The sequence below is a fragment of the Eubalaena glacialis genome, chromosome 14 (assembly GCF_028564815.1).
Source record: "Eubalaena glacialis isolate mEubGla1 chromosome 14, mEubGla1.1.hap2.+ XY, whole genome shotgun sequence".
NCBI classification, from domain to species: Eukaryota; Metazoa; Chordata; class Mammalia; order Artiodactyla; family Balaenidae; genus Eubalaena; species Eubalaena glacialis.
The window spans coordinates 18,570,422-18,592,659 of record NC_083729.1 but is presented as its reverse complement, the minus strand read 5'-3'; the positions used below and the strand labels follow the sequence as shown (position 1 = coordinate 18,592,659).

The following is a 22,238-nucleotide window of genomic DNA, read 5'->3' as shown; positions in this document are numbered from 1 at the left end:
TTTAAGTCTAAGCATTTAATCTGTTCTTTCCATAAATTTCTGCTGCTTGTGCTTTATAATGATTCTACCAGAGGAAGTTTATTTATATCGCAGATTTTCAGCCTCAGCACATTGAGAACACAACGGCGATCGCTCAGTCAATAGCTTACAGCCATGTATAATATCACTCCGGAAATCAAAAGCCCATTTGAAGAAAAGAAGCCTCAGATTAAAGTCACTTGAAGACATCAATAACTTGGAACTCGCTGAAGAGAAGTTATAAATATCCAGCCTGCGCATATGCAAATAGGCGTTCGCAGACGCACCACCGCCCCGCGCGCCCGGGAACCTCCCGTGGTCCCTCCCTCCCCGGCGGCACGTGCGGGGGGCGGGCCCGGGCCACGTCACTGGGGGCGGGTCCTCCCCTCTCCCGGAGGCCGCGCGCCCAGGTCCGCGCGCGGGCATCTGCACCCCAGTCAGCGACCGGCTAGGTCTGGGTGTTGTGATGGGCTTTACGGCCGGCGAGGAGTAGGAACCCAACCTTAAAACCCAAAGCTAGCGCCTTTCTGGGTCGTTTACCACGTGTCAGATGCTGGGTCTAGAGGCACTTTACATCTGCCGCCCTCAGCCATCTTACTGATTCCTTAAGTCATATATACCCAGTGGCCACCCCGCCCCGCATCGGCTTCATCTTGTTGAGGGGAGGGGAGGAAGCACCCGCACTTTGAAAAGCCGCCAGCGTGCATGCTTCCTGCTACCCCGCTGAGATGCACGGATTACGTTATCGCTTTTTATTCTCCCAGCAACTCTATGGCTGAAGGTCCCCATTTCACAGATGAGAAAAATGGGGTTCAGAGAGAGTCCCTGGCCACAGAGTGGCAGAAGCAAGATTTGAATCAAACTCTGCTTAATTCGAAGCCCCGCATTTATAATTTTAAGTTGCTGTAGTTCGTTGTTTCCTGCTTGCCCCAGCTACCTTTCTCAGGGCAGGGCAGGGCAGGGCCTGCCCAGGGGCCTAGAGAGATTTAGGGGTCATTTGGGAAGGTGAGGCTCAGGGTCCAAGGAGCACCATAAACGGTTATGCTGTAGACAAAGGAGGGGCATGTGGGTGATCGAGGCTGGGTAGAGCTGGCTGGGGAGGCAAGCTGGAGGGCTGGCTGGTGGGCCTGCTGGGCAAGATCCTTGCAAGGGGCCCTGGGGCGGGATGGGAGGAGCCAAGGCGAAGCCCAGGCCTTGGATCTGGAGTCAGCTGGGGGCCTGGGCTCTGGACTTGAGGTGGTGAGGGGACCTCAGACTTTCAGGAAGGGAAGGAAGGCAGAATGGACCCATTGGGAGGGGCCGGGACCCCAGGTGGTGCTGGTGAACTCAATGGCCACAGACCAGAAGCTGCACTACCCCCAGGTAACCCTAGAAATGGCCAAGGCCTCAAAATGGCCAAGGGCCTGTATGGCCAAAGCCCCTGAGAGCACAGCCACCCCTCAGGAGGAAGAGGAACTCTGCTCATTGCCCAGGAGCGTGACATGGTCCTGCACAAGGCAAGGCTCCATCAGAGAGTGAGTTACCTATGGTCACTGGGCCATAATAAGATAATAAGGTTAAACCCTGCAAAAGTGGACAAGAGAAAATGTGACAAAGGGCGGAACATTTGAATTAAGTTATATAAAATCATAGAAGGTGACTGAAAAAGGACAACTTTCTTCAGGATGACTTCTGCCTTAAAGACACCCTAACTCTGGAGCCACCTCGATGCCTTTACTCAAGCTGTCCCATCCCCCCAGATTCCCACCCTGTGTCCACAGCACTGCGGTAAGGTTTATGCTTCAGTACTGTGAGCATAATCGATCACTTTCAGCTACACTCATTCATTCCTTCACTCATTCTATTCACTCGTACATTCAACAAATATTTACTGAGCACCTACCATGTTCCAGGCACTGGGGATACAGCAATGAATGAAACAGACCCAAAGCCCTGCCCCCACGGAACACAGATCCTAGAGGATCTTTGCTGACCTCTCTGTCTCTCCTTCTCAAGGGCTGGTGTGGTTCAGCGGGCTCTTGAGGGCTGGGCAGCACAGCCAGGCCAACAGGCATCCTCACTCATGCATTTGGCTGCAGTTGGTCCCAGAGCTCCCAGCAAATGGCTTTTCTGAGCCTCAAGCTGCACTGACTCATCATCTCTCTGCCCTTCTTCCTAGCCTGCTGGGGAGGTTGTTTCTTTGGAGATCCTTCCAGGCCAAAGGTGTGTGTGTGGGGTCTCTACTCCCAGATGGGGAAGACCACATCCTTCCAGATAAAGGACCTAGTCCTGGGATGGGGATTATACACCCATGTTCCCCTCTCCCCCAGCTCCAGTGCCAGGAGGACTCCAAGCCCAGCCACAACTAGAGCCTGGCAGGGTAGAGGACTGGCCCTCTGATGAACGCGGGCAGAGGCCTTGCACACGTGTGCAGGTGCGTCTGTACAGGTGAAGCCTTCTCAGGAGGGTCTCCTGGATGTATAGAACATTCAGAGCTTGGGCTTCTCTCCTTCCTATTGACTGACCAGGGCAGAGGCTGGCTGGATGCCCCTGATCAACCACCAACTCTCATTCTGGCCCTAATACTACCTGCCCCCAGGGGAGGAGCTGGATTCCCAGGGGGCTGGAGCCTCAAGGGTTGGGGGCTGGGGGACAGTAACCTGAGATCCTCTCCCCTTTTTGGCTGCAGGAACCAGCTCTTGTTGGGACGGAATGCTCCACTTTCCTGGAATCCTCTGCCCTTCTGGGAACTCTCGGGCAGGCACATGCATACTCTGTTTTCTATAGTTCCTCAGGAGGGCCCTCTGGTTTCTGTTAGGCAGCCACAGGGGTCCTGGGGATGGTTGCTGGGAAACCCTGCTGAGGCCACACCTGACTTTCCCCAAGGAGGATAAGCTGTTTCAGCTCGGGTGGAGGCCCCGGCATGAATCCGAAGAGACGGGGCTAGTGCCGGCTGAGGCAGCAGGCGGCAGGAGTTGGGGCTGACCAGAGCTACACCTGGGGTGGCTGGAGGGGGCAGTAGCCTCCAGTGACGGGTGAGGGAGCTTAGTGAGAAGTGAGGACCACCGAAGGATTTTGACTAGGGCAGGGCCTGCTCAGACGGGCACTTTAGAGATGCTCTAACTGTGGAGTGGAGAGGGGGCAGTGAGGGGGCAGGCCTGGGGCTGGGGGGAGATGAGGAGGCCGCATGGCCACCCGGGGAGCCCTGAGGGACGGGTGACAGAGCAGAGCGGGGGAGGTAAACAGACCACACTGAGGCTGACGGGGTGGGCAGGAGGGCCTGGATGAGGGAGAGGGTGTGGAGGGTCGGGTGGGCTGAGGTTGAAAGGCCCTGGTGAAGAACGGCTGACAGGCCTGAAGTCCTGCTGGAGGTTTGGGGCTCCCCAGCCCTGGGCACAGCTTGGGCCCACGTCTGGGCACCTCCTTGGGTCTGGCTGCACGGCAACCTGCCTCAGCTACCGTAGGGTCTCCGTGTCCCTGAACCTCTGAGACTCTGCATCCAGCCACTTATTTCTCACACGGGGAGGCAGAGATTCAGTGTGGGGGTGGGGGGAGGGCGGAGGAGGCTGGACTAGGCTGGAAGCCAGGCCCCTTCTGTGTTGTTCCAGAAAACACACACTTGCTGGGCATCCTCGTGGCCAGATCCAGAATTAGGTGCCGAGGATATAACAGTGCATATGGGGCAAAGGGTAAGGCTCTGGGGCCAGACAGTCTGGGTTTCCATCCCAGCTCTGTCCCTGAGCAGTTGGGTGAACATGGGGAGGTTACTTCATGTTTCTGAGCCCAGGTTTCCTCATCTGTAAATAAGTCATAACAGCACCCACTTCAGAGGCTGCTGTGAGAATTAAATGCGTCAACAGGAGTAATATGCCCAGAAGGGCACCTTCTAAGGGTGACGGGAGGGAATACCCTCTGTAAGTTCCTAACAGGCTGCTCACGTTGCACACGGCACACCTCCAGGGGGCGCCATTCACCTAGCATCATCATAGATGTCTTTAGTTATTGTGACAGTTTTCTGGTAGGTGGCAGGCAAGGGTCTTGAGAAAAGGGTACCTTTAAAAATTTCACATAAAGTTGCTAAATCTAAAGTCACTCACAGTCGAGTGGGGAAGACAGACATGAAAATAGACCATCAAGATGCTCGCTGGTGAGCCGGGCGAGTGAAGTCTGCGCGTGCCGGGGTTAACTGAGGAGAGGATCTGATGGTCCTGAGCTCTGTTTCTGGCTGAGGCTGGTGCCTCAGAGTTCTGACTTGAAGGCTCGGGTGTTGTAGGAGCCCCAGCCTCATGGGAGGCCTGAGGCTGAGGACAGCCTTGCTCCTAGGCCCTCCGACCGTCCTGTCCAGACTTTACTGCCACAGGTGAGGCCATGAGGCTGCGGCTCCAGCTCTGAGAGGCCCAACTCCCTCTCCTCGGCCTCAGATTGTAAATGTTCCTCTCTGTCTGCGTTCAGTTCTGCTGTGGGAAAGGCAGGCGAACACAAAATAAATAACCAGAAGACCTCTGCACACCAGGCTCCCTTGGCTCTGCGGTGATTCCTGACTAGCTCATAATTCACCTCCTACATCCCACAGCAAGGCTGGCCCACAGTTCCTGAGGTGGGTCTCCTGCCTGGCCCACCTCCCCTGCTGTCAGCCCAGGCAAAACCAAGTCCCTAGCCTCTATCTGTAGAGAGGACATGTGGCCTGGGCTGAGGACACCCCCCCACCTCTGCTGCCACCCCTCTAATCAGCCATCAGTGGAGGTCAGACCCTGTCACCCCCAGACTTAGCAACTTGTGCTGATGGGGCATCTTCCCTGGTGACCAGGGGTGAGGGGTGATTTCTGAAAGGGAGGGGCCTTCCTCACAGACCCTTGCAGCTGAGGCTGGGGTTTGGCTCCGGTGGCACAGGCTGTTGAGCCCTGGAAGACAGAGACCCTTACCCCCGTGCTGGCCTTTGTCGGGGAGTGTGGGACCCTCGGCGGGAGTGAGCAGGGTAGGGGAGGAGGGGTGAGGGGAGGAGAGGCCAAGTGTGAAGGCCAGAGAAAGGGAGATCTGTGGGCCCTGGTTCCAGTGGTGATGCCACCTCTACAAACCTCCCCAGGCCCCTCCTGGGCCTTTTACCTCAGAGGCCTGATGATCCCTGAGGGCTTTTGTCCGGCAGCTGAGAGGCCGGGGAAAAAAATGCATCTTTAGCCTCTTGGCTTCTGCACCTGCCAGAGCCTGGAAGCCTCCAGAAGCAGGACACCCAGGTGACCAAGCAGCTCAGGTGAGCTGATCCGGCCAGTGTGGAGCCCGTCCCCTCCTCAGTGCTCCAGGGGAGCCTGGGCTCTGGGGAAAAGGAGATGCCAGCCAGGCCTGCAGCTCTGTCCTCGAGACCCCACAGAGTCCCCAGCTCCCTCCCAGAGAGGGCCAGTGCATTTTTCTGGCTCTGCTGAGCTCCTTCAGAGATATCAGCACATGGTTCATCTTCCTTCTGTTCAGAAATGCAGGGTAATTTGCTCGAGTGGGGATTTCTGCATATTTATACTAATGTCTGTGTTTAAAGCTTATGAGACAGAGAATTGCTGAGAGATGTCCATTAGCAATATATACAGACTGCAATTATTTCTTTATGGTGTGTGGTTTGACTGCGGAATATTTTATTTCAATGGAAGCAGCAGGCTTTGCCTACTGTGTTTTCTTATGTGCCCGAAGAAATCAATATGAACAAAAAAGAAAAGAAAAGAGGCAAGAATAAAAGGAGTGTGACCTTTTAGGATTCTGGGAGCCTTGAATATGCTATTCCAGGAACTGCCTTCGTCCTTGGAATCTAAATGCGTGCACCCAAGTGCGGGGAATTCAGTGCATTTAAGAACGTGGATGAGAACTTGAGAACCTTCCGCAGGACAGAGGCGAAGCTCTCAATTCATTCACCCTGGATGAGCCGGCGGGGGTTGCTGTCAGAGACAAGCAGGAAGAGAACAAGGGGTGTCCTCAGAGGACCCCACTTCTGACCTCCAGCTCCTTTCCCCCATGTCCACCCCATGGACAGAAGCTAAGAAGGAGAGCAGGCTTTGATTTGAAACAAAATAAGCCTCAAGCTGGAAGGTTCACAGACCAAGGCTTTCTGGAATCTGCTTGGAATCTGGTAGAAACCAACTTTTTCCTGGGGTGGGGAGGAGGAAGGGAGAAGGAGCAGGACTGTTTCAGAACCAATGAGCTGAAATTTCCAGCATGTAGACCAGGAGGGAAGAGCCTTGTTGGGGAGTTTCGGTGAGTGGGGGCCCAGCCTGGGAGAGCGTGGCCAGGAGGCCGGGGAACCCCTCCTCTGCAGTCCCACCTGGTGCTCACCTCAGCTCCACCTCAGCGCCCACCCCGCCTCTCCTGGCCTCTCCTGTGACTTTTCCATGTTGGTGCCCAAGAGCTTAAGGCAGACAAACGCCCAGCAGGCCTCACAGACAGATCGGACCCCCGTGCGCTCTGGAAGAACGCCTCAATTACCAGCCACTGGGAGGGAATCATTGAGCCCAAGGTGGTCCCCAAGATGCAGAAAGGGATGCTGTCCTAAAGGGCTTTTTGGATAAGAAAGGCTGGACAAGCCGGGGTGGATGGTTGCAGACGGGTGACTTCTGGTTTTGTGCAGCAGCAAACCGGTGTTGACTTTTTCTTGCCTCCTCCTGGGCCCCCAGGGCCTCTCGGCCCTTCCCCTTCTGCCCTCACACCTCTCTGTCCTCCCAGCCGGCCCTCGGCACAGCCGGAGCATCTGGGCAGCACCAGTGGGGCCGCTGCCCGCCTCCTTCCCGTGGCGCCCTCCATCTCCTGGCCTCCACAAAGCCAGCTTTCATCTGCCGCCTCGACTTACCCTCGGTGGGGAGGCACCATTCTTTTCTGGCCTCAAAATAGTTCCCTGAAGTCAGTGTTGACTTCTCACTGCCTTCTTGCATAGAAATCTTTTCCAAGAGGCGCCGGGGTCCAGAAGAGGGACAGATGGTCCCTTTCTTTTTATAACACGGCCAGTCTTTTGAAGTGAAGAGCTATAAACACAAGTTTTGCCTTCAGCAGATGTTCTGTGGGCACAACAAGTATCACTTTGTGCTCTTCAGCAACTGTGAGCGGTGTTAGCTGGGGAGGAGACTGAAATTGGGCAGAGCGTCGGTACGTATTCAGGGGCCCAGGGGCCATGGTGTGACGGGCCCCGTTCGGTCTGAGCCAGAACTTGTCTTTCTGCTCAGCCAGTTACAGGTCTGTACTTCCTGGAAATGGTGTCTGCTCACCTTCCCTGAGCCCAAGGACCACCCAGCCCAAGACCCACCTGTGCAGTGGCTGGTTTTGAAGGGGTGGCCCTCTACCTGTGTTCTGTGCAGCTCTCCAAACTAATCCTAAGGCTGGGTCTAAAGGGTTTAAAAGCTGTGGGCCAGGGCGGATGCTCTTCAAGAGATCCACGGTTCAGTTTGATCACTTTCTCCCTTGAGCTATTTACCATACGTTGTCCAGTCCCGGTGGCTGTATTGGGGTGATTCAGGCAAGAATGGTCGGTCAGACATATCTGTTGAGCTCCCAAGGAGGTGAAGGCTGTGTTAGATGTCGGTGGGAAGCCAATTCCCAGAGCTCTACCCTGGTGGCTCCTCGTCCACTGGTGACCAACATATGAGATGTCAATAACTACTTCTAAATGGATGTGCTGCTATTTGGTGGACTTCAAAAATTTTGTTCATTTAAAAGGGCATAAGCTCAATAGACCTCATTAACTTCAAGGATGTATCATCTTTGCACGGAATTGGCTCTTTCGTAGGATGACAGGCTCTGTTAACTTTATTGCGCTGGTAATACTTTGTATAACGTGTGGGAGATGTAGCGACAGGAAGGGATCTGCTTGACTCTCAAGCTCCAGCGGCTTCTGTGGTGGCCAGTGAATGCCCTGTCTTTGGCTTCCTGAAAGGGCCCGATGTGCCCCGTAATTAACTTTGGGAATTAGGTCCAGCCATCCAGTCACCCATCCATCCACACGACACTTTTGGGGATGAGGAAAGAACCCAAGAATCATCCATTTATATTGAGAAATATCAGATGCATGACCCTCGGGGGCATAAGACAGCCACTGTGGGACTTGCCCATCCTTAGCCCAAACATGCCTAGTGAAAATATAGGCTGCAACCGGAGGCTTCAAGCTGTGGTGTGGTGGAAAGGGGTGGGCATCAGAGGCACGCAGTTTTGATATGACTCCCTTCCCGTTCTACCACTTATACTTGGGCCTTGATTATATACCCAGGCCTTGATTTTCCACCTATGAATTTGCCTCACAGGACAGCTGCAAGGATTACATAAATACAGAGTGAATAGATGATGAAAATGAAACATCCACTTCCCACTCTGTGCCCTTCTGGAAGGCTGCATCTACCAGCGTTGCCCACCAGCCCCCCTGGAATGGCTGAGACCACGCAGCAGGGCCAGCCTTACAGCCCGGGTTGGTGTCATTACTGCAAACACCCAGGGGGAGGCCACAAGTCTACTCATTCCCTGCCTTCTGGGACAAATGACATTAAGTTAGGAATTCTGGAGTCACTGCCCACACCAAAAAAACCTTGTCTCATAAATAGCTGTTGGTTAGTCTAAGAAGGTAATGAATGTCTGCATATAGAAGAAAGACTGAAAATATAGGAATTATTTTTGGATCAATGAGAATTTCTGAAAGCTGCCTGTTCAAATGGCCAGATGGTCCAAGAGCCTTAAGAATCACCACATGGCGGTTCCTAAACTTAGGGACCTGAGGTCCTTGGCAACAGGTTCTGGGGTTTGAGCAAGAGTAAGGCATCCTGGGCATGTGAACTGGGCCACTGTTTTGGTTCTCGAAGGTGCTCTGGACTCTAATGGACAAGCATGGCTGACCGCTAAAGGTGTTCATACTTCTAGGAAGGAGCTGGGCTCTTTAAATGGCCTCAACTTACTGAAATAACCACAGTGTATCAGCAGTTTTGAAAGCCCCCAAGTTAAAAAACAAAAACAAAAACCACCTAATAATAGTAGAGACCTGGAGGGTGGGACTCTGCTCAGGGGAGCACTAAGCAGGCATTTCCAGGACAAGGCCCCAGCCACGGGGGTGATGGGGTGAGGGCCCGGAGCCTGAGTTACAGAGTTTCCCCCTGTCATCCTTCCCTCTCCTTGCTGGACAGCGTCTCCTCCCCGTCACTCCCAGGGCCATCATGGACCGTGCCCATGTGGTGCCATTATGACGTGGCCCCCCTTTAAGTGTGTGGGTGTCTTGTCCCTCCTCCTCCTCCCATTCAGGCCTGGTGGAGCTGCCGGTGAGCACAGCATTCCTGTGGCCCATGCCGCTTTGATCACAGTGGCCTGGCAGTGTGTGTCCCCTGGGCAGGGCCTGGAGAGGCACGGTGATCAGGCCAAGTGCAGCCAAGGCAGACACTGGGCCTGTCTCTATGTGGTGTTCAGTCTGCAGGGAGAGAGAAGCTTCTAGGAAGAACTCCTAGCAGCAGATGATCCTAGGGGATGGGGGAGGTTTCACAGGGAATTTGCTAGAGGCAATTTCTTGCGATATCTCGGTGACACCTCTGAACCTCAGTTTCCCCACTTGTAACATGAGGGGAGCAGGTCTCTAAATGAGCTTTAAGGTAATGGCCTACTCTGAAATTCACTATCGTGGTGGAGGAGGGAAGGGAGGGGTGGAAGGGAGGGGATGGAGTTGTTGGGAGAGCACAGCTGGGAGGTGGGGCTGCGGTGGGCTGGGCTGAGATACATCTAACACCTAGGCACCAAAGGAAATAAGTTTGAAAACTCGGTGGAAAGGTTAACTTGCTGCTATGGCCAAGACTGGGGGCAAAAGGGTGCATGAATGAAGGGGGGTTCAGAGGAATGACCAACAATCCCGAGCCTGATGAGAAAGAGGAGGGAGGAGACCCCAAAGAACCAGTGGAGTGGACAGTAGGAGATTTTTTTCTTTTAATTTGGAAGTTGGAGTGTGTGTGTGCCTGTGTGTGTATGAGTGTGTGTTTTATACAAATAAGTCATGATCGTTATAGAAATGTTAGACTATCTGCAGTGTGATGCTCAGGACCAAGGGGGTGACTGTCCCCTGTCGCCTGGTGTCCCTTAAGAGGCCCTTTGACAAGCTGGAGCATGACCAGGGAGGACCCCAGCATGGTAAAGGACCGAAGGACCCATAGGATGAACTGCTGAGGTCACTGGAGATATTTGTAGAAAAGGAAATTCTGCCACCATCACAAATCTGAAGGGCTGTCATGTAGAACAGGGGCCAGCTTTGCTCTGAGGGCCCCAGAGGGCAGGACCATGGAAGTTACAGGAAGACAGCTCTTGATCATTTAACAGGATAAACCATCTAGCTGTGGGTGGCCGCTGCTTAGTCCCCAGTGGTGGAAGGCAGATTCCTGCTTCCACTAGATGGCTCTGAGATCCCTCCCAGCATGAAGGTTCTATGGAATTAAAAAGTTAACCCCAAGGACTTCTCTGGTGGCGCAGTGGTTGAGAGTCTGCCTGCCAATGCAGGAGACACGGATTCGGGCCCTGGTCTGGGAGGATCCCCCATGCCGCGGAGCAACTGGGCCCGTGAGCCACAACTACTGAGCCTGTGCCTTTGGAGCCTGTGCTCCGCAGCAAGAGAGGCCGCGATAGTGAGAGGCCCGCGCACTGCGATGAAGAGTGGCCCCCGCTCGCCGCAACTAGGGAAAGCCCTCGCACAGAAACGAAGACCTAACACAGCCAAAAAAAAAAAAAAAAAAAAGTTAACCCCAAATATGGATGATTCTAATAATGGAAAATAGAGACAGTGCTCACTTAGCAGGGAATAGGTGAGCAGCTTGAAGTTAAACTGGTAAAAATGATGATAGTATGTTTATGAAAAGGTTCAGATAACTATAAACCATTGAAAATATCCATAGTTACATTGTAACTATCTAGTAACTGTGCTGTGGTAAGGGGCTACCCTTTCCATTTGCCAACAAGACTGACACATAGCCTGTTACAGACTGAATTGTGTCCCCTACGCCCAAATTGCTAGGTTGAAAGCCTAATCCTCAATGTGACTGTATTTAGAGATAGGGCCTTTAAGGAGGTAATTAAGGTTAAATGAGGGCATAGGGATGGGACTCATCCATTACGACCTTATAAGAAGAGATTCCAGGAGCCCACGCACACAGGCAAGGCCACATGCGTACACAGTGAGAAGACGGCCATCTACAAGCCAAGGAGAGAGGCCTCACCAGAAACTAACCTGCTGGCACCCTGATCTTGGACTTTCAGCCTTCAGAACTGTGAGAAAATTAATTTCTGCTCTTTAAGCCACCCAGTCTGCAGTATTCTGTTATGGCAGCCTGAGCTGAGTAATACATAGCCCATGAAATTGGTCCTGCAGAAGGTGGTAAAAAACTAATATGTATTTGCCTGGGATGTGTGTAGACCTGGGTCTGAGACACTGAGCCAATGCAACATTGAGAGGTCTTTTGGGAGAAGGGACGAAAAGGCAGTGAGAGGCCAGTGGGCAAGACCAGGCAGTTCACGGCGCTGTGCTTGGTCATCCAAAAGGCTGCAGGGAGACCTAGAAAGTGAAGAAGAACATTTTCTTGGTGCTGCACCGAAAACGCTTGGGCTTCCCTCTAAGATGTACATTTTTAAAGAGAGGTACACTAAGAAAACAGGCAATGACAACAATTTCAGTAGATGGCAACCTTTTGGCCATTGTTTTCGTCAAGCAATTTACACAATGTTGTGTGTTCCTTACCTACTGTGCTTGTATTATTTTTACCTTTTACATTTTTAGAATAGTAAGTGTGCTCCTGAATGGCATGCAGTTTCAACCGAATGGTCTGAGTCAGGTTTGTGCCACGGTGTCATGGTTTGGTGTACTGTTACCTCCCCATCACTCAGGGACAGGAGCAGATGCGTCACACCTGCCCAGCTCTCCTCCTCTCGAAACTCATCCCCAGCCTCAAAAACTGAAAAGCCCTAGGGGTCAGCCCAACGGGACATGACTTTCCTAGCAAGACGGCACATGCTGGCTGTTTGAATAGTGATCAGGCAACAGGAAACTCGCCATTAATGTCTCTTACGATAGGAGAGAGAAAGGTTTACCAAGACTTCCTGGGCCCTGGGTGTGCACCGATTCCCCAGTTGGGGGTTAATGGCCCCCAAGCGCTTCCTTCCCAGATGAAAGCCCCTGAAGACCAAGGGGTCTTCACCTTGTGAGACCAGAATGGCCTTGGGGACTGAGGAAATGGACTCTCGCCCAAGATCCCGGATCCTTATAGCGCCATCACTGACGGGGGTGTGGGGGGCTAAAGAGAACAGCCAGCCCAAGGAAAGCCCAGGCTGTCTGGACTTTAGGTGTCAAGGGTTCAGAGAATGGACTTCACAGGCATAAATCAGTATAAACCACAAGCTGAACCTGTCTCCGATCAGGACGAGCCCTGAGAACCACTTGAGTAGAAGCGTGTGCGTGTAACTCTATGGTAGAGAAATCACAAGTCTGGGTCCCTGGCACTTATCTCAAACATTCTTCCTAAGATCTGGCATTTGTAGCACTACCTGCCTTCTGCTTGCCTCCTCTGCATCATTCTAACTGCCTCTAAAGGCCCAGTCCACACTGGCCTTTCTTTTCCAGCCCCTTAGCTCTTATTACTGCCCCCCGCCCAACGGCCCCCTCAAGTGGAGTTCAGGCTCCTCCAGGGAGACCTCCATCCCTCCCAGCGCTTGGCATGGTGTCTGGAACACTGTGGGCATCACCACAGGGCCTCATGTTCAGTAGGAGCTGAGACCTGTACGGGGCATGCAGCTGGCACACTGCCTCACATCTTTTGCCTGGGAGAAGCCAAGTGTGGACTCTGCACACAGTAGGTGCCTAATACTACACATCAGTTGCTCAATAAATGCCTGGTGGTGCAGCACGGAGGGCGGTAACATGGCTCAAGCCTGTCAGTGGCTTCTGACTGTCAGTGGTCTAGAACCTAGTGGTCATCCCTGCTGGTGTCTGCTTGGGCCACCACTCCTGAGAGAAGACAAGGGCTTGGGACCAGGGCAGCTGGCTTCCTGCTGTGGGTCAGCACCATTTCCTGAAACCTCTGGAAAGGAAATGTTCTCTCCCTTTGCTCCCATTTGAAGAGCCCCCTCATTCCAGTCGGCACCTGGACTCCTCTGGCCCTGCCTGTCAGACAGTTAGGGCCGGAGTGGGATTTCTGACCTGGAAGTTGCTCAGTGGAGATTTGGGGCTGAAAGCCCATGTGCCACTCCCAACTCAGTGAGGAGAGGGCCCAGGGAGTCTCGCTCTGCCTGTGCCCTGTTGAGCAGTGGGGTCCGGAGAGGGACATACACAGGCTGGGGCTCACGGGCCACTTCCTGCTCCAAGCATGACACGATCTCTGGGTGGTCTAGCCGCCTTGCTGCATCTTTCCGCTTGCCTGGTTCATTCATTGTCAAATGATCTGTTAACAAAACTGTTAAGCCCTGGACAATCCTCCAATTAATGATTAACAAACCCCTCGAGGACAGAGCCCTGTGAAGGGAAGGAGGGCCTTCCAAGGCAGGCTGGGGGCAGGTACCATCCACGCGAGGAGGGAAGACCTTGTGTAGACGGACTTTCAAATTCCATAGGCTCCGAGACACCTATTTCCTGGGGGAGAGTGTGTGTGTTGGCGTGGGGGCTGGAAAGGGGAAAGTTAGGGTGATGGTGGGACTGGGGGTTTGGTTCCAGATCTGTGTTGAATGTTTTGTCAGCCAGATCTGGGAGATTATTTTGAACAACGTTGCTTTAAAAATAACGGAAATCCTGAGCCAAAAGGGCTTCAGAGAGTATTCCTCCCCGCCCCCCCCCGCCCCGCCAAATCTCCAGGATCCAGGATTCTTTAGAATTTACAGTAATGGTAGTAATAACAACAGCTAACATTATTGTGAGCACACTATGTGCCAGGCACTGTGTTAAGACTTTACATACATTATTAAATCCTTAAAGCACATCTAAGAAGATGGCACTATTATTATCTCTATGTTACAAATAACTTAGAGGCTTAGAGATACCAGGTTTCTAGCCAAGTTCGTTGGGTTAGTGGGTAGTGGAGTTTCAATTCTACCCAAGCAGTCTGGTGCAGAACCTGGGCTCCTGGCCACCTTCCATGCTTCCAGCCACATGCTCCTAACCCCCTCTTCACCTGCAGCCTTGGTTGGTTGGTCTGCATGAGTGACATAATTCTATTTGTCCCATCTATTGATATGGCCATGGAGGAGGACCCCTGCAATATCCTTGGCACCCCAATATCAAGCTGAATGTCAAAGGATGCTGAGAGCCCCTGTGGGTAGTTAGGAGGAGTCCTCCCAGGACAAATAGCTCCTGGAATTAGGGGGACGTTCCCAGCAACGGGCTGGTTCCTTCTGGTTGTTATTGTGATGGTGGAGGATTGTAAAATGTTGTGATGAGAGAAGGCAATTTTCTTTTGTACCAAGTGGACCTCCGGGAACTAGGTACTTCGAACATCATGATGTGAATGCAATCTCCTAAGACTCTGGAAGGCAAACTGGTTTTTGGCTTTTTCACATTACCCTGGGCCCCTAAAGGGCCATGGACACTGAAAGATAGTTCTGGTACCAGGAATGAAAATAATCATAGCAAATACTTTTATAGTAATTACAAAGTACTAGGCACTCTTCTAAGGGCTTTATGTAAAATAACTCGCTTAATCCTCACAATAGTAAGAAGCAGATTCTATTGTTATCCCCTTGATATAGATGAGGAAACTGAAGCAGAGTTTCAGATCCCATATGCTCAGGGGTAAGTATTTTGGTGGAGGTGCTTGGCTACAGGAGGAACTTTGAAATAGATGGACTTCTGTTCCCAGAAGCATGGGACAGGTATGGGGGGGTGACCATGAAGCTGCAGAATGAAGTCTCACATGGATTTTATCTGCCCGGACCCTCAAGTACTAACCTGCTTTCACCACACAAATGGAGGAGGTGGCTGGAGAGAAGTCACAGAACCTCGCTGGATAATTCCCAGTCCAGTGCTCTGTGCCTTCATTCCCGAACTCTTCTTGAGCATCCTTTAGTGCCAGGCACTGGCTTGGATACTGGGGGTGGAATGGGATGGAGTCTGTGCCTGCCCGCAACCCAGGGGCTCGCAGTCTAGTTGGGAGAATGGCCCAGGCAAACTGTATTGCAGGCGCTCAGCCAAGGCCCAGAGCACAGCTGGACAGGAGAGAACCCAGGCCGTGGAGTGGCTACGGGGCAGCCTGCGGGCAGAAGGGTAAGAGCTGAAGTGGGGTGGCCGGCAGGAGCCGGATCCTGAAGCACCATGTCAAGGGCTGGGTTCTGTCCTGAGAGCAGTGGGGCTGTTGGAGTCATTCACCAGGGAGTGACAGGACCAAACCTGTGTTTTGGAAAGATCACTCGGGCTGCAGCATGGACTCTGGATGGGAGGGGTTGTACTGTGGGTCTGGTGATGCAGGCCTGGAGTGATGGCGGCCTGAAAGGAGGCGTGGGGTGGGGATGGAGAGGAGAGGACAATCCAGAGGAGGCAGAAGCAAAGGCGTTTCCAGACTCACTGCATACGGGCATGAGGACCACCATAGGCTTTGACTCTGGACTCCTGCCTGGATTCACGGTGTCATTTCTGAGACAGAGACACAGGGAGAGCAGCTCTGTGGCAAGATGATTTCAGTTTGGACATTTTGTGTCTCTGGGCTAACCATGTGTGGGCAAACAGCGTTATCATGCATCCCCAGCTTCTTCCGGAATGTTTATTGAGGGAGCAGTGTGCCCTGGCATGTCAGAGGCTGGCGCAGGGAGAGGTGAGATCTGTGCTGGGTGCCAGGGCTGGGGGGAGCAGTCCTGAATCCCCCAGCCAGGAAGGTGACTCATCCCACTCCCTTTTAGGGATGGGGACGTGACATTCCCATTAAGCAGCTTGACCAGGGGCTGCCAGCCCTGTGAACAAACTTGGGCTTCTTGCATCTCCTCTGCACTGGGGAGAGGCCCCTGCTTTCTGCCCCTTCACCAGCTTCTCTCTCTGCTGAACTCCCCGGACCTGGGGCTTGTGTCGGCAGGAATAACTGTTTTGATGTCAAGTGGGTATAGTGCCATGTACGGTCAAGCCCACGATCTCATTCAATCCTCCTCTATGCCCGATGATGGTGGTACTGTCATCACATTTTCAAGATGATGAAAGGAAGGCTCAGAGAGGTCAGAAGACTTGCCCCAGTCACACAGCTGTTCACTGTGTCTCAAAGTATCTTTACCAGATCCCGTCTTTGCCACTTGTGGAGGCCAGGGCAGCTGCTGTCCAAGCAGAAGGTGGCATGAGGACAGACAGAGTTCCGCAGGGTGGAGGTCCAGGGGCAAGGGTGGGATGGGAGGAAATGCAAAACCCACAGGGAGGGGCTACACACACCCCACCGCATGACTCCCCAGCCCTGAGAATCCTCGTGGCCCTTCACCCTGGGCCTGTGAAATCTAAAGTCAAAAGAGACAAGCCTCTTCACTTCCGGTCAACTTGGACTTTGCTTTTCGGTTCAGAAGCAAGAGGGAGCAGGTGCATCCTGGCTCCTCTCTCCCTGACATGTGGGTGAAAATATAATAGCCTTTCTGCAGCTCACCACTAGGCCCAGCGTCTGGAGCTTTAGAGGGTCTCTGACCACCCTCCTGGCCACCAAAAATCCTTTGTGGAAGAAGGTAGGGGCTAGAAAGAATGACATCAACAGCCTGCACCTCTGCTGTGACACACACAGCTGGGTTCATGTGGTACCAGTGCAGTGACACTGGACTTCGACGGCTCACGAGGTCTGATGCTGGCCACCACCTCCGCCCGTGGATTAGCTCAGGGGTTCCAACGCAACAAGACCAACGGCTCAGGTATTTTCTAACAGGATTCAAGTGGAACTAAATCTTTGTTCCCCTCTTATCACTTTGTACACATAAAATCTATTTTAATCAGCTTTCAATATATAATCTAAAAAAAAAAAAGAAAAGAAATCCTACAGATTCCTCCCACCCCCAAACTGTTCTTAGAGAAAGAAAGGTTTATCTTGTAAGTTTCTTAAGAGAAATCTATATGTGCTCATTGCATTGAAATAACACTCATTACAGTGAGCTGCACGCAAGCCGGCTTCTCTAGTCAAAGATGAGAGACAGTTGCTTGACCTATTGCAAATCAAAAAGCATTTCCACACCACCTTTATTTTTCAACTGGTTAAGTTTTAAATGAAAGCCCCAGCGCCCTTTCTTGGTAAGGCAGACTCACAGAGCCCCAACCGAAATTTCAGCTCAGTCGATGGGAAGATAATTACAAGAAACAAAATGTGAAGTTTAAAATCAGGGCACTAATGAAGTCTAAAAATACCAGTGGCCCATCCTTCTGGCTGGCAAGACCTTTTCTTCATGGAGGGGATCTCTTCGTAATTACTCAGCCCTGCGAGAGGCCAGGTTGTCATGTCAAACAATAGTAGGAAAAATCACGGGACTTTAATGAGCTAGATCTCAAGGAGTTCTATGGTGGATCTTATTATAATGCTGGGCAAGCTTTTAAACAGAGAACAGGAGAAAAGGAAAGTTCTTTTTTTTTTTTTTTTTTTTAAGTAGAGTTCTGACTAGTGTTGATGCTGTCACGCAGGGCCTCCTGGTTCCTGCTCGGAGCCAGCTGCCTGTCATTTAGGAGTGTGAAATCAATTGGGCTTCGGAGATGTAAAATCCCTAGGGGCAAAATTAAAAGTGACCCAAATCCAAACCCACGTGGTCTTGTCAGGAAGATGAGTCTCACATAGCAAGTTTCAAAGATTTGGTTTCAAAATTCAGGTTTCTTATTTAAAAAAATATGCAGTTGTTTGACATTAGATCTGACAGACAAATTATAGCTTTAGCAATCAAGGCTTTTAAGATTAGAAATGAAAGGAGAAATTACCTAAAAAAAAAAAAAAAAGAAAAAACCCACCCAGGCTTGAGTTGGGAGGCATTTGTGTGTGCATGCTTCATTGTCTTTCTTCACCGTAAATATAAGGGGATAAATCAGCTGATGAGGGCCATAAGTAGAGAAGCAAGTTCAATGTAATTTCTGGGGAAACAACCAGCTCACTGGAAACCTATGAAAATCAGCATGATGGATGGGTCACCGGGTCACCGGCTGGAGCTGGGGGAATCTAGCTAGGTCACTGGAAGGTGGGGCTGTGAACACTTTCTAGGCCCACACCATCCCTGGCCCTCACCTGGTGCTGAATATACACCATAGGGGCTGGAAGAGCACACCCCACCAGGGGCCCCCTCTTTACTCCCCTCCTGTGTGTGGGCTCAGGCCCACGATAGAGGATGGTTCACGCCATCTGATGATGTTACAGGCGTGGCTCTGCAGGCCCAGCGCCAACAGGGGCGCAGCAGGGACCTGCCTCTACCACCTATATCTTCTTGATCTTAGGGACTCAGATGCTTAACAGCGATCAGATGCGACGACACCTGGCAGCTTCCGGGAGGTGGATCCCAGCTCCGTGCTAAGCCCTAAACCAGGGAGCAGCCCCTGCTGGGCCAGTTACCTTTTTACACAGAACAACTCCTTTTCCTAGGTGCATGCCTGACATTGGCAAGTCAGCAAGACCTTTGCTCAGTCCTAGGAAGCCCCCTGGGATGCGGCAGTGGGATGGGGTGGGGAGAGGGAAGCCCACCCAGTGCCTCAGGCTTTGGCACAGCCTTGGGAGCAGCCGGGACACCTAGTGCCCAGTGTGTCAGAGTTGGTGGCATATAAACTGGGAGTGAGTTTTTGTTTAAAGGGGGAGGGAGCTTAACCAAAACAATTCAAACAAACAAACAAAAATCAATTTAGTCAATTTTTTTTAAAATAAAAAGATCTTAAGGCACGAGTTTACCAAAATGTAGATGTGATTTTCTATAATTTTGTCATTTAAAACTAGTGTTGATTTCCAAAACAAAGGCAGTCAGGGGTGCAATCAGATTGGGAATTAAACCCAACAGAGATCTAGACATGGCTTTGGTGGTGTTGGGACGCTTGACAAGGCCTGGAAGTTGCTCGAAGGGATAAAGATAGAGAGCAGGCTGGACGAGCATGGCTGGTTGGCGTCCTTGCTCTGCTAAGACTCTGCTTTGCAGGTGTCCCCACCCCCCACCTCTGCCATCTCAAGTGGTTGTAAGTAGGGAGGCTGAGAAGTCACGCCCGAGATCCACACCTCCTAGACTATCTACTCCCCTTTCAAAGGAGGCCTGGATGCCCAGCAGGGCAGACCACCTGTTAAGTATCCTCTTTCCCGCACCCAGATCCAGGGCTCGCTGGCCCCCCTCTCCATTCAGCGGGAGGAGAGGCCCGGCTGACTGGACCTGGAGGGGATAGACAAGCCTAGGGCAGATAAGCCCCACCAGCCTCAGCTGCGGCCCCCAGTCTTCCCACTCCCTCCTCATTCCAGCTGGCCAGATCCCTTAGACAGTCGTCAGGAGTGAGGCTGGTTTGCTGACGCCCTTTGCACTGACCCTCCGGCCGGCGCCCAGCCTAAAACCACATCCTGGTGTCCTCTCTCCCCTGGCTCTGTTCTCGAGGATCTGCCTTGGAGCGCCCCTGAATGAAAACTGCCCTGGGCTCGGGGAAGGGGGGTTAAATGAAGGCCAAGGCCGGAGGTGCTCTTTCTTGGGGCCTCATAGAGCCACCCATGGGACCTCACAGAGCCAACATTCAACTGGCTCAGGATGGTCTGGGAGTGGCTCCTGGGCCTCACCTCATGCCCCTGAGCTGCTCTCACCCAGCGGCATGGCAGTAGATGTTTTCCGGAGTGGGGACGGGGAACACAGACAGTTCATGTTCTGGCTGTCCTCGTGAGTGGAAATGGAGAAGGCCCCCAAAGGGACTGACTGTTCTGAGGGAGCCCTAAGAGGAGCAGAGGATGTCTGATCATTCTGCACGTGGCCTGGCCTTGGGTCAGAGGGAAGAGTGGCCCAGGGCTCGGGCTGAAGGCGGAAGGCCCTGGACTTTGCAGGCTCTCCCCTCCCCTCCTCTTCCTGCGCACTCACGTTTCCCCGCCTTCCTTGTCCTGCCCTCCACCTTCCCCTCTGCCTCCTTGGTCTGAGGCCAGGCTGCCTTTGGCAGGGAGCCCCACTGTAGCCTGGATGAAACCAGTGAGAGACTGCTGGAGAGCACGGAAGCCAGGAACCAGACTCCTGTCCGCGCTGTGGTAGTGACCGTACAGGGAAGCACAGATGCGGGCACGCAGGAGCGTGTGGGCAGCAGGACTTACCTTTGGGGTGCCCGGGGTCGGTGAACTCATACTTCCCCACGCCAATGGTCCGTAGCATCTGCAGCCCGTGGGCCGAGTCTGACGTGGGGGGTCCATTGGTGGCAGGGGCACCGCTGGGGAGAGTGGCAGACGGCTGGGCCGGCGGCGGTGGAGGCAGCAGGGGCCCCGCCATGTGGCCATTGCCCACAGTGGTGGGTCCTGGGCGGGCCACCTGCCCGACGCCGGGCAGCGTGGAAACAGCCAGGGGCTGCGGGCTGGCATACAGGGCCTGGGCGGGCATGTTGACCACCACGCTGCTCAGTGGCTGAGAGGGCGGCTGTGGGAGTGAGTAGTGGCCTGGCATCAGCGGGAGCTGGGGCCCCACATGGGGAGGCAGTGAAGGGGTCACCCCAATGACCGGGGCCTGGACGTTCACAGCCGGGCTGAAGGTGGGAGGCTGGGCCACTCCGTAGGAGTGTGCGATCAGGGCAGACTGGCTCCCGGCGGCCACTGTGGTCACCCACGGCCCTGTGCCTGCAAGGGAGATGGAAGAAATGTCACCGGCCAGTTACATCTTCACTCAGCAAACACCGACTGCCCCCGGCCCTGGGCCAAGTGCCGGCGTCACAGGTGAACAAGAGGCCTGTGTCCGGGAGCTCACGGACTAAGAATCCGTGGTTACGGTGGCACAAAATAAGTGCTTTAGGAGTAGATAAACATGGCTGTGGGGTCTCAGAGGGGGGAGCATAACCTGCCAGGGGGAGGCTGAGAAGCAGCAAAGTAGAGAGGAGAAAGTGGAGACCTTCCAAGAGACCTGGATTCACATCTTGGCTCGGCCACTTACTACCTAAGAGCCCTAGGCAGGTCGCTTATCATCTTTGAGACTCATTCTTCCTATCTGTCAAATGGAACTAGCAACACCCACCTCATAGGTCTCCCGGGAAGAACTGAATGATGAAGATGTATTTGACAAAAACTCCCCAAATTATCAGAGTGTCTGGCATGCGTTACATGTTCCATAGACGTGGGTGTTTTTCCTTCCTTTCTGGAGAATTGCTGTCTGAGAAAGGTGGGGAGAAATCTGGATTGTGAAGATAGTAGGTGTTTGCTGGGCAAAAGGGGAGGGCCAGAGCCTGGAGCCCTGCAAAGGTTCTGTGATGCAGGAAGGGAGAGCCAGGGGTGGGGGCAGTGGGGGGAGGCTGGCAGGAGCTGCTCTCCACGGCCTTGCTGGGGGGCCAGGGTTTGTCCTAAGCAACGTCTGCATGGCCAGCCCTGGGGGAAACAAGAGAAGTCCATTTTGGCTGAACAAAGGGGTCAGTCACACCTCCTGAGACCCCAATTTAAGATGCAAAGCCAGCCGTGCCCAGGTCAGGCAGAGCAGGGCCCCCTGAGCTCAGCTGACATGGAGGTGACCCAAGTGGGCTTGTGAGTGAAGCTGGAAGATGCTGTGACCGGGAAGGTCAATCTGGGTCACCTCTGATGAATAAGTCTGGGTCTAGGACTCTGTCTTCTGAAGGCCACCTTGGTTGTCATGATGCCTGGAGTGGCGGCATAGTCTGAGGAAGGAGAGTGGGAACCAAGGGGTACTCAGGGCCACCAGCTCCAGAGGCTAGAAGGTGGGGCTTGGAGCTCTCTCACAGAAGTACAATTTCGAGGCAGGGCAGGAGCCAAGATGGTGGGGTGACTCCCTAACCACCAGTGGGTACTGTCTCTGAGGAGTTGTCCAAAGGGGGAGCCACTTGGCATGGTGGTGGGGAGCCAGGCTTGGCTTCAGACAGACGGCATTTTAGTCCCGGGTCTGCCCTCACTAGCTGAGTGACCTTAGGGCAAAGCCTTCCCCGAGTAGTTTCCTCATCTGCAGTGGGACAATAATGCCAACTTCGTAGTGTTGCTGTGAGCAGTGAGATGACACACAGAACAAGGCACATAGTAAATGTGCAACAAATAGTTTTGATTTCGATTATGAGAAAGGCTGGAGAAAACTAGAAGCCTACAAATGTCAGTGAAGCAGTGCCAGCAAAATTATAGAACTGGCTGCTAAGGGGGATTGTCCCCAAGCCTGAAGAATAG

At 53.0% G+C, this 22,238-nt stretch overlaps 1 protein-coding gene across 6 annotated transcripts in view; it reads right to left on the bottom strand.

Annotated features, from left to right (window-relative positions):
- The window catches only part of KLHL29 (kelch like family member 29), a 312,456-nt gene that overhangs the window by 45,547 nt on the left and 244,671 nt on the right, over positions 1–22,238 (bottom strand). For all 6 annotated transcript variants that reach the window (XM_061210440.1, XM_061210439.1, XM_061210438.1 and 3 more), the window contains one exon: positions 20,190–20,702. In XM_061210440.1, the coding sequence (XP_061066423.1) occupies positions 20,190–20,702 (513 nt within the window). The remainder of the gene's footprint in view (positions 1–20,189; positions 20,703–22,238) is intronic.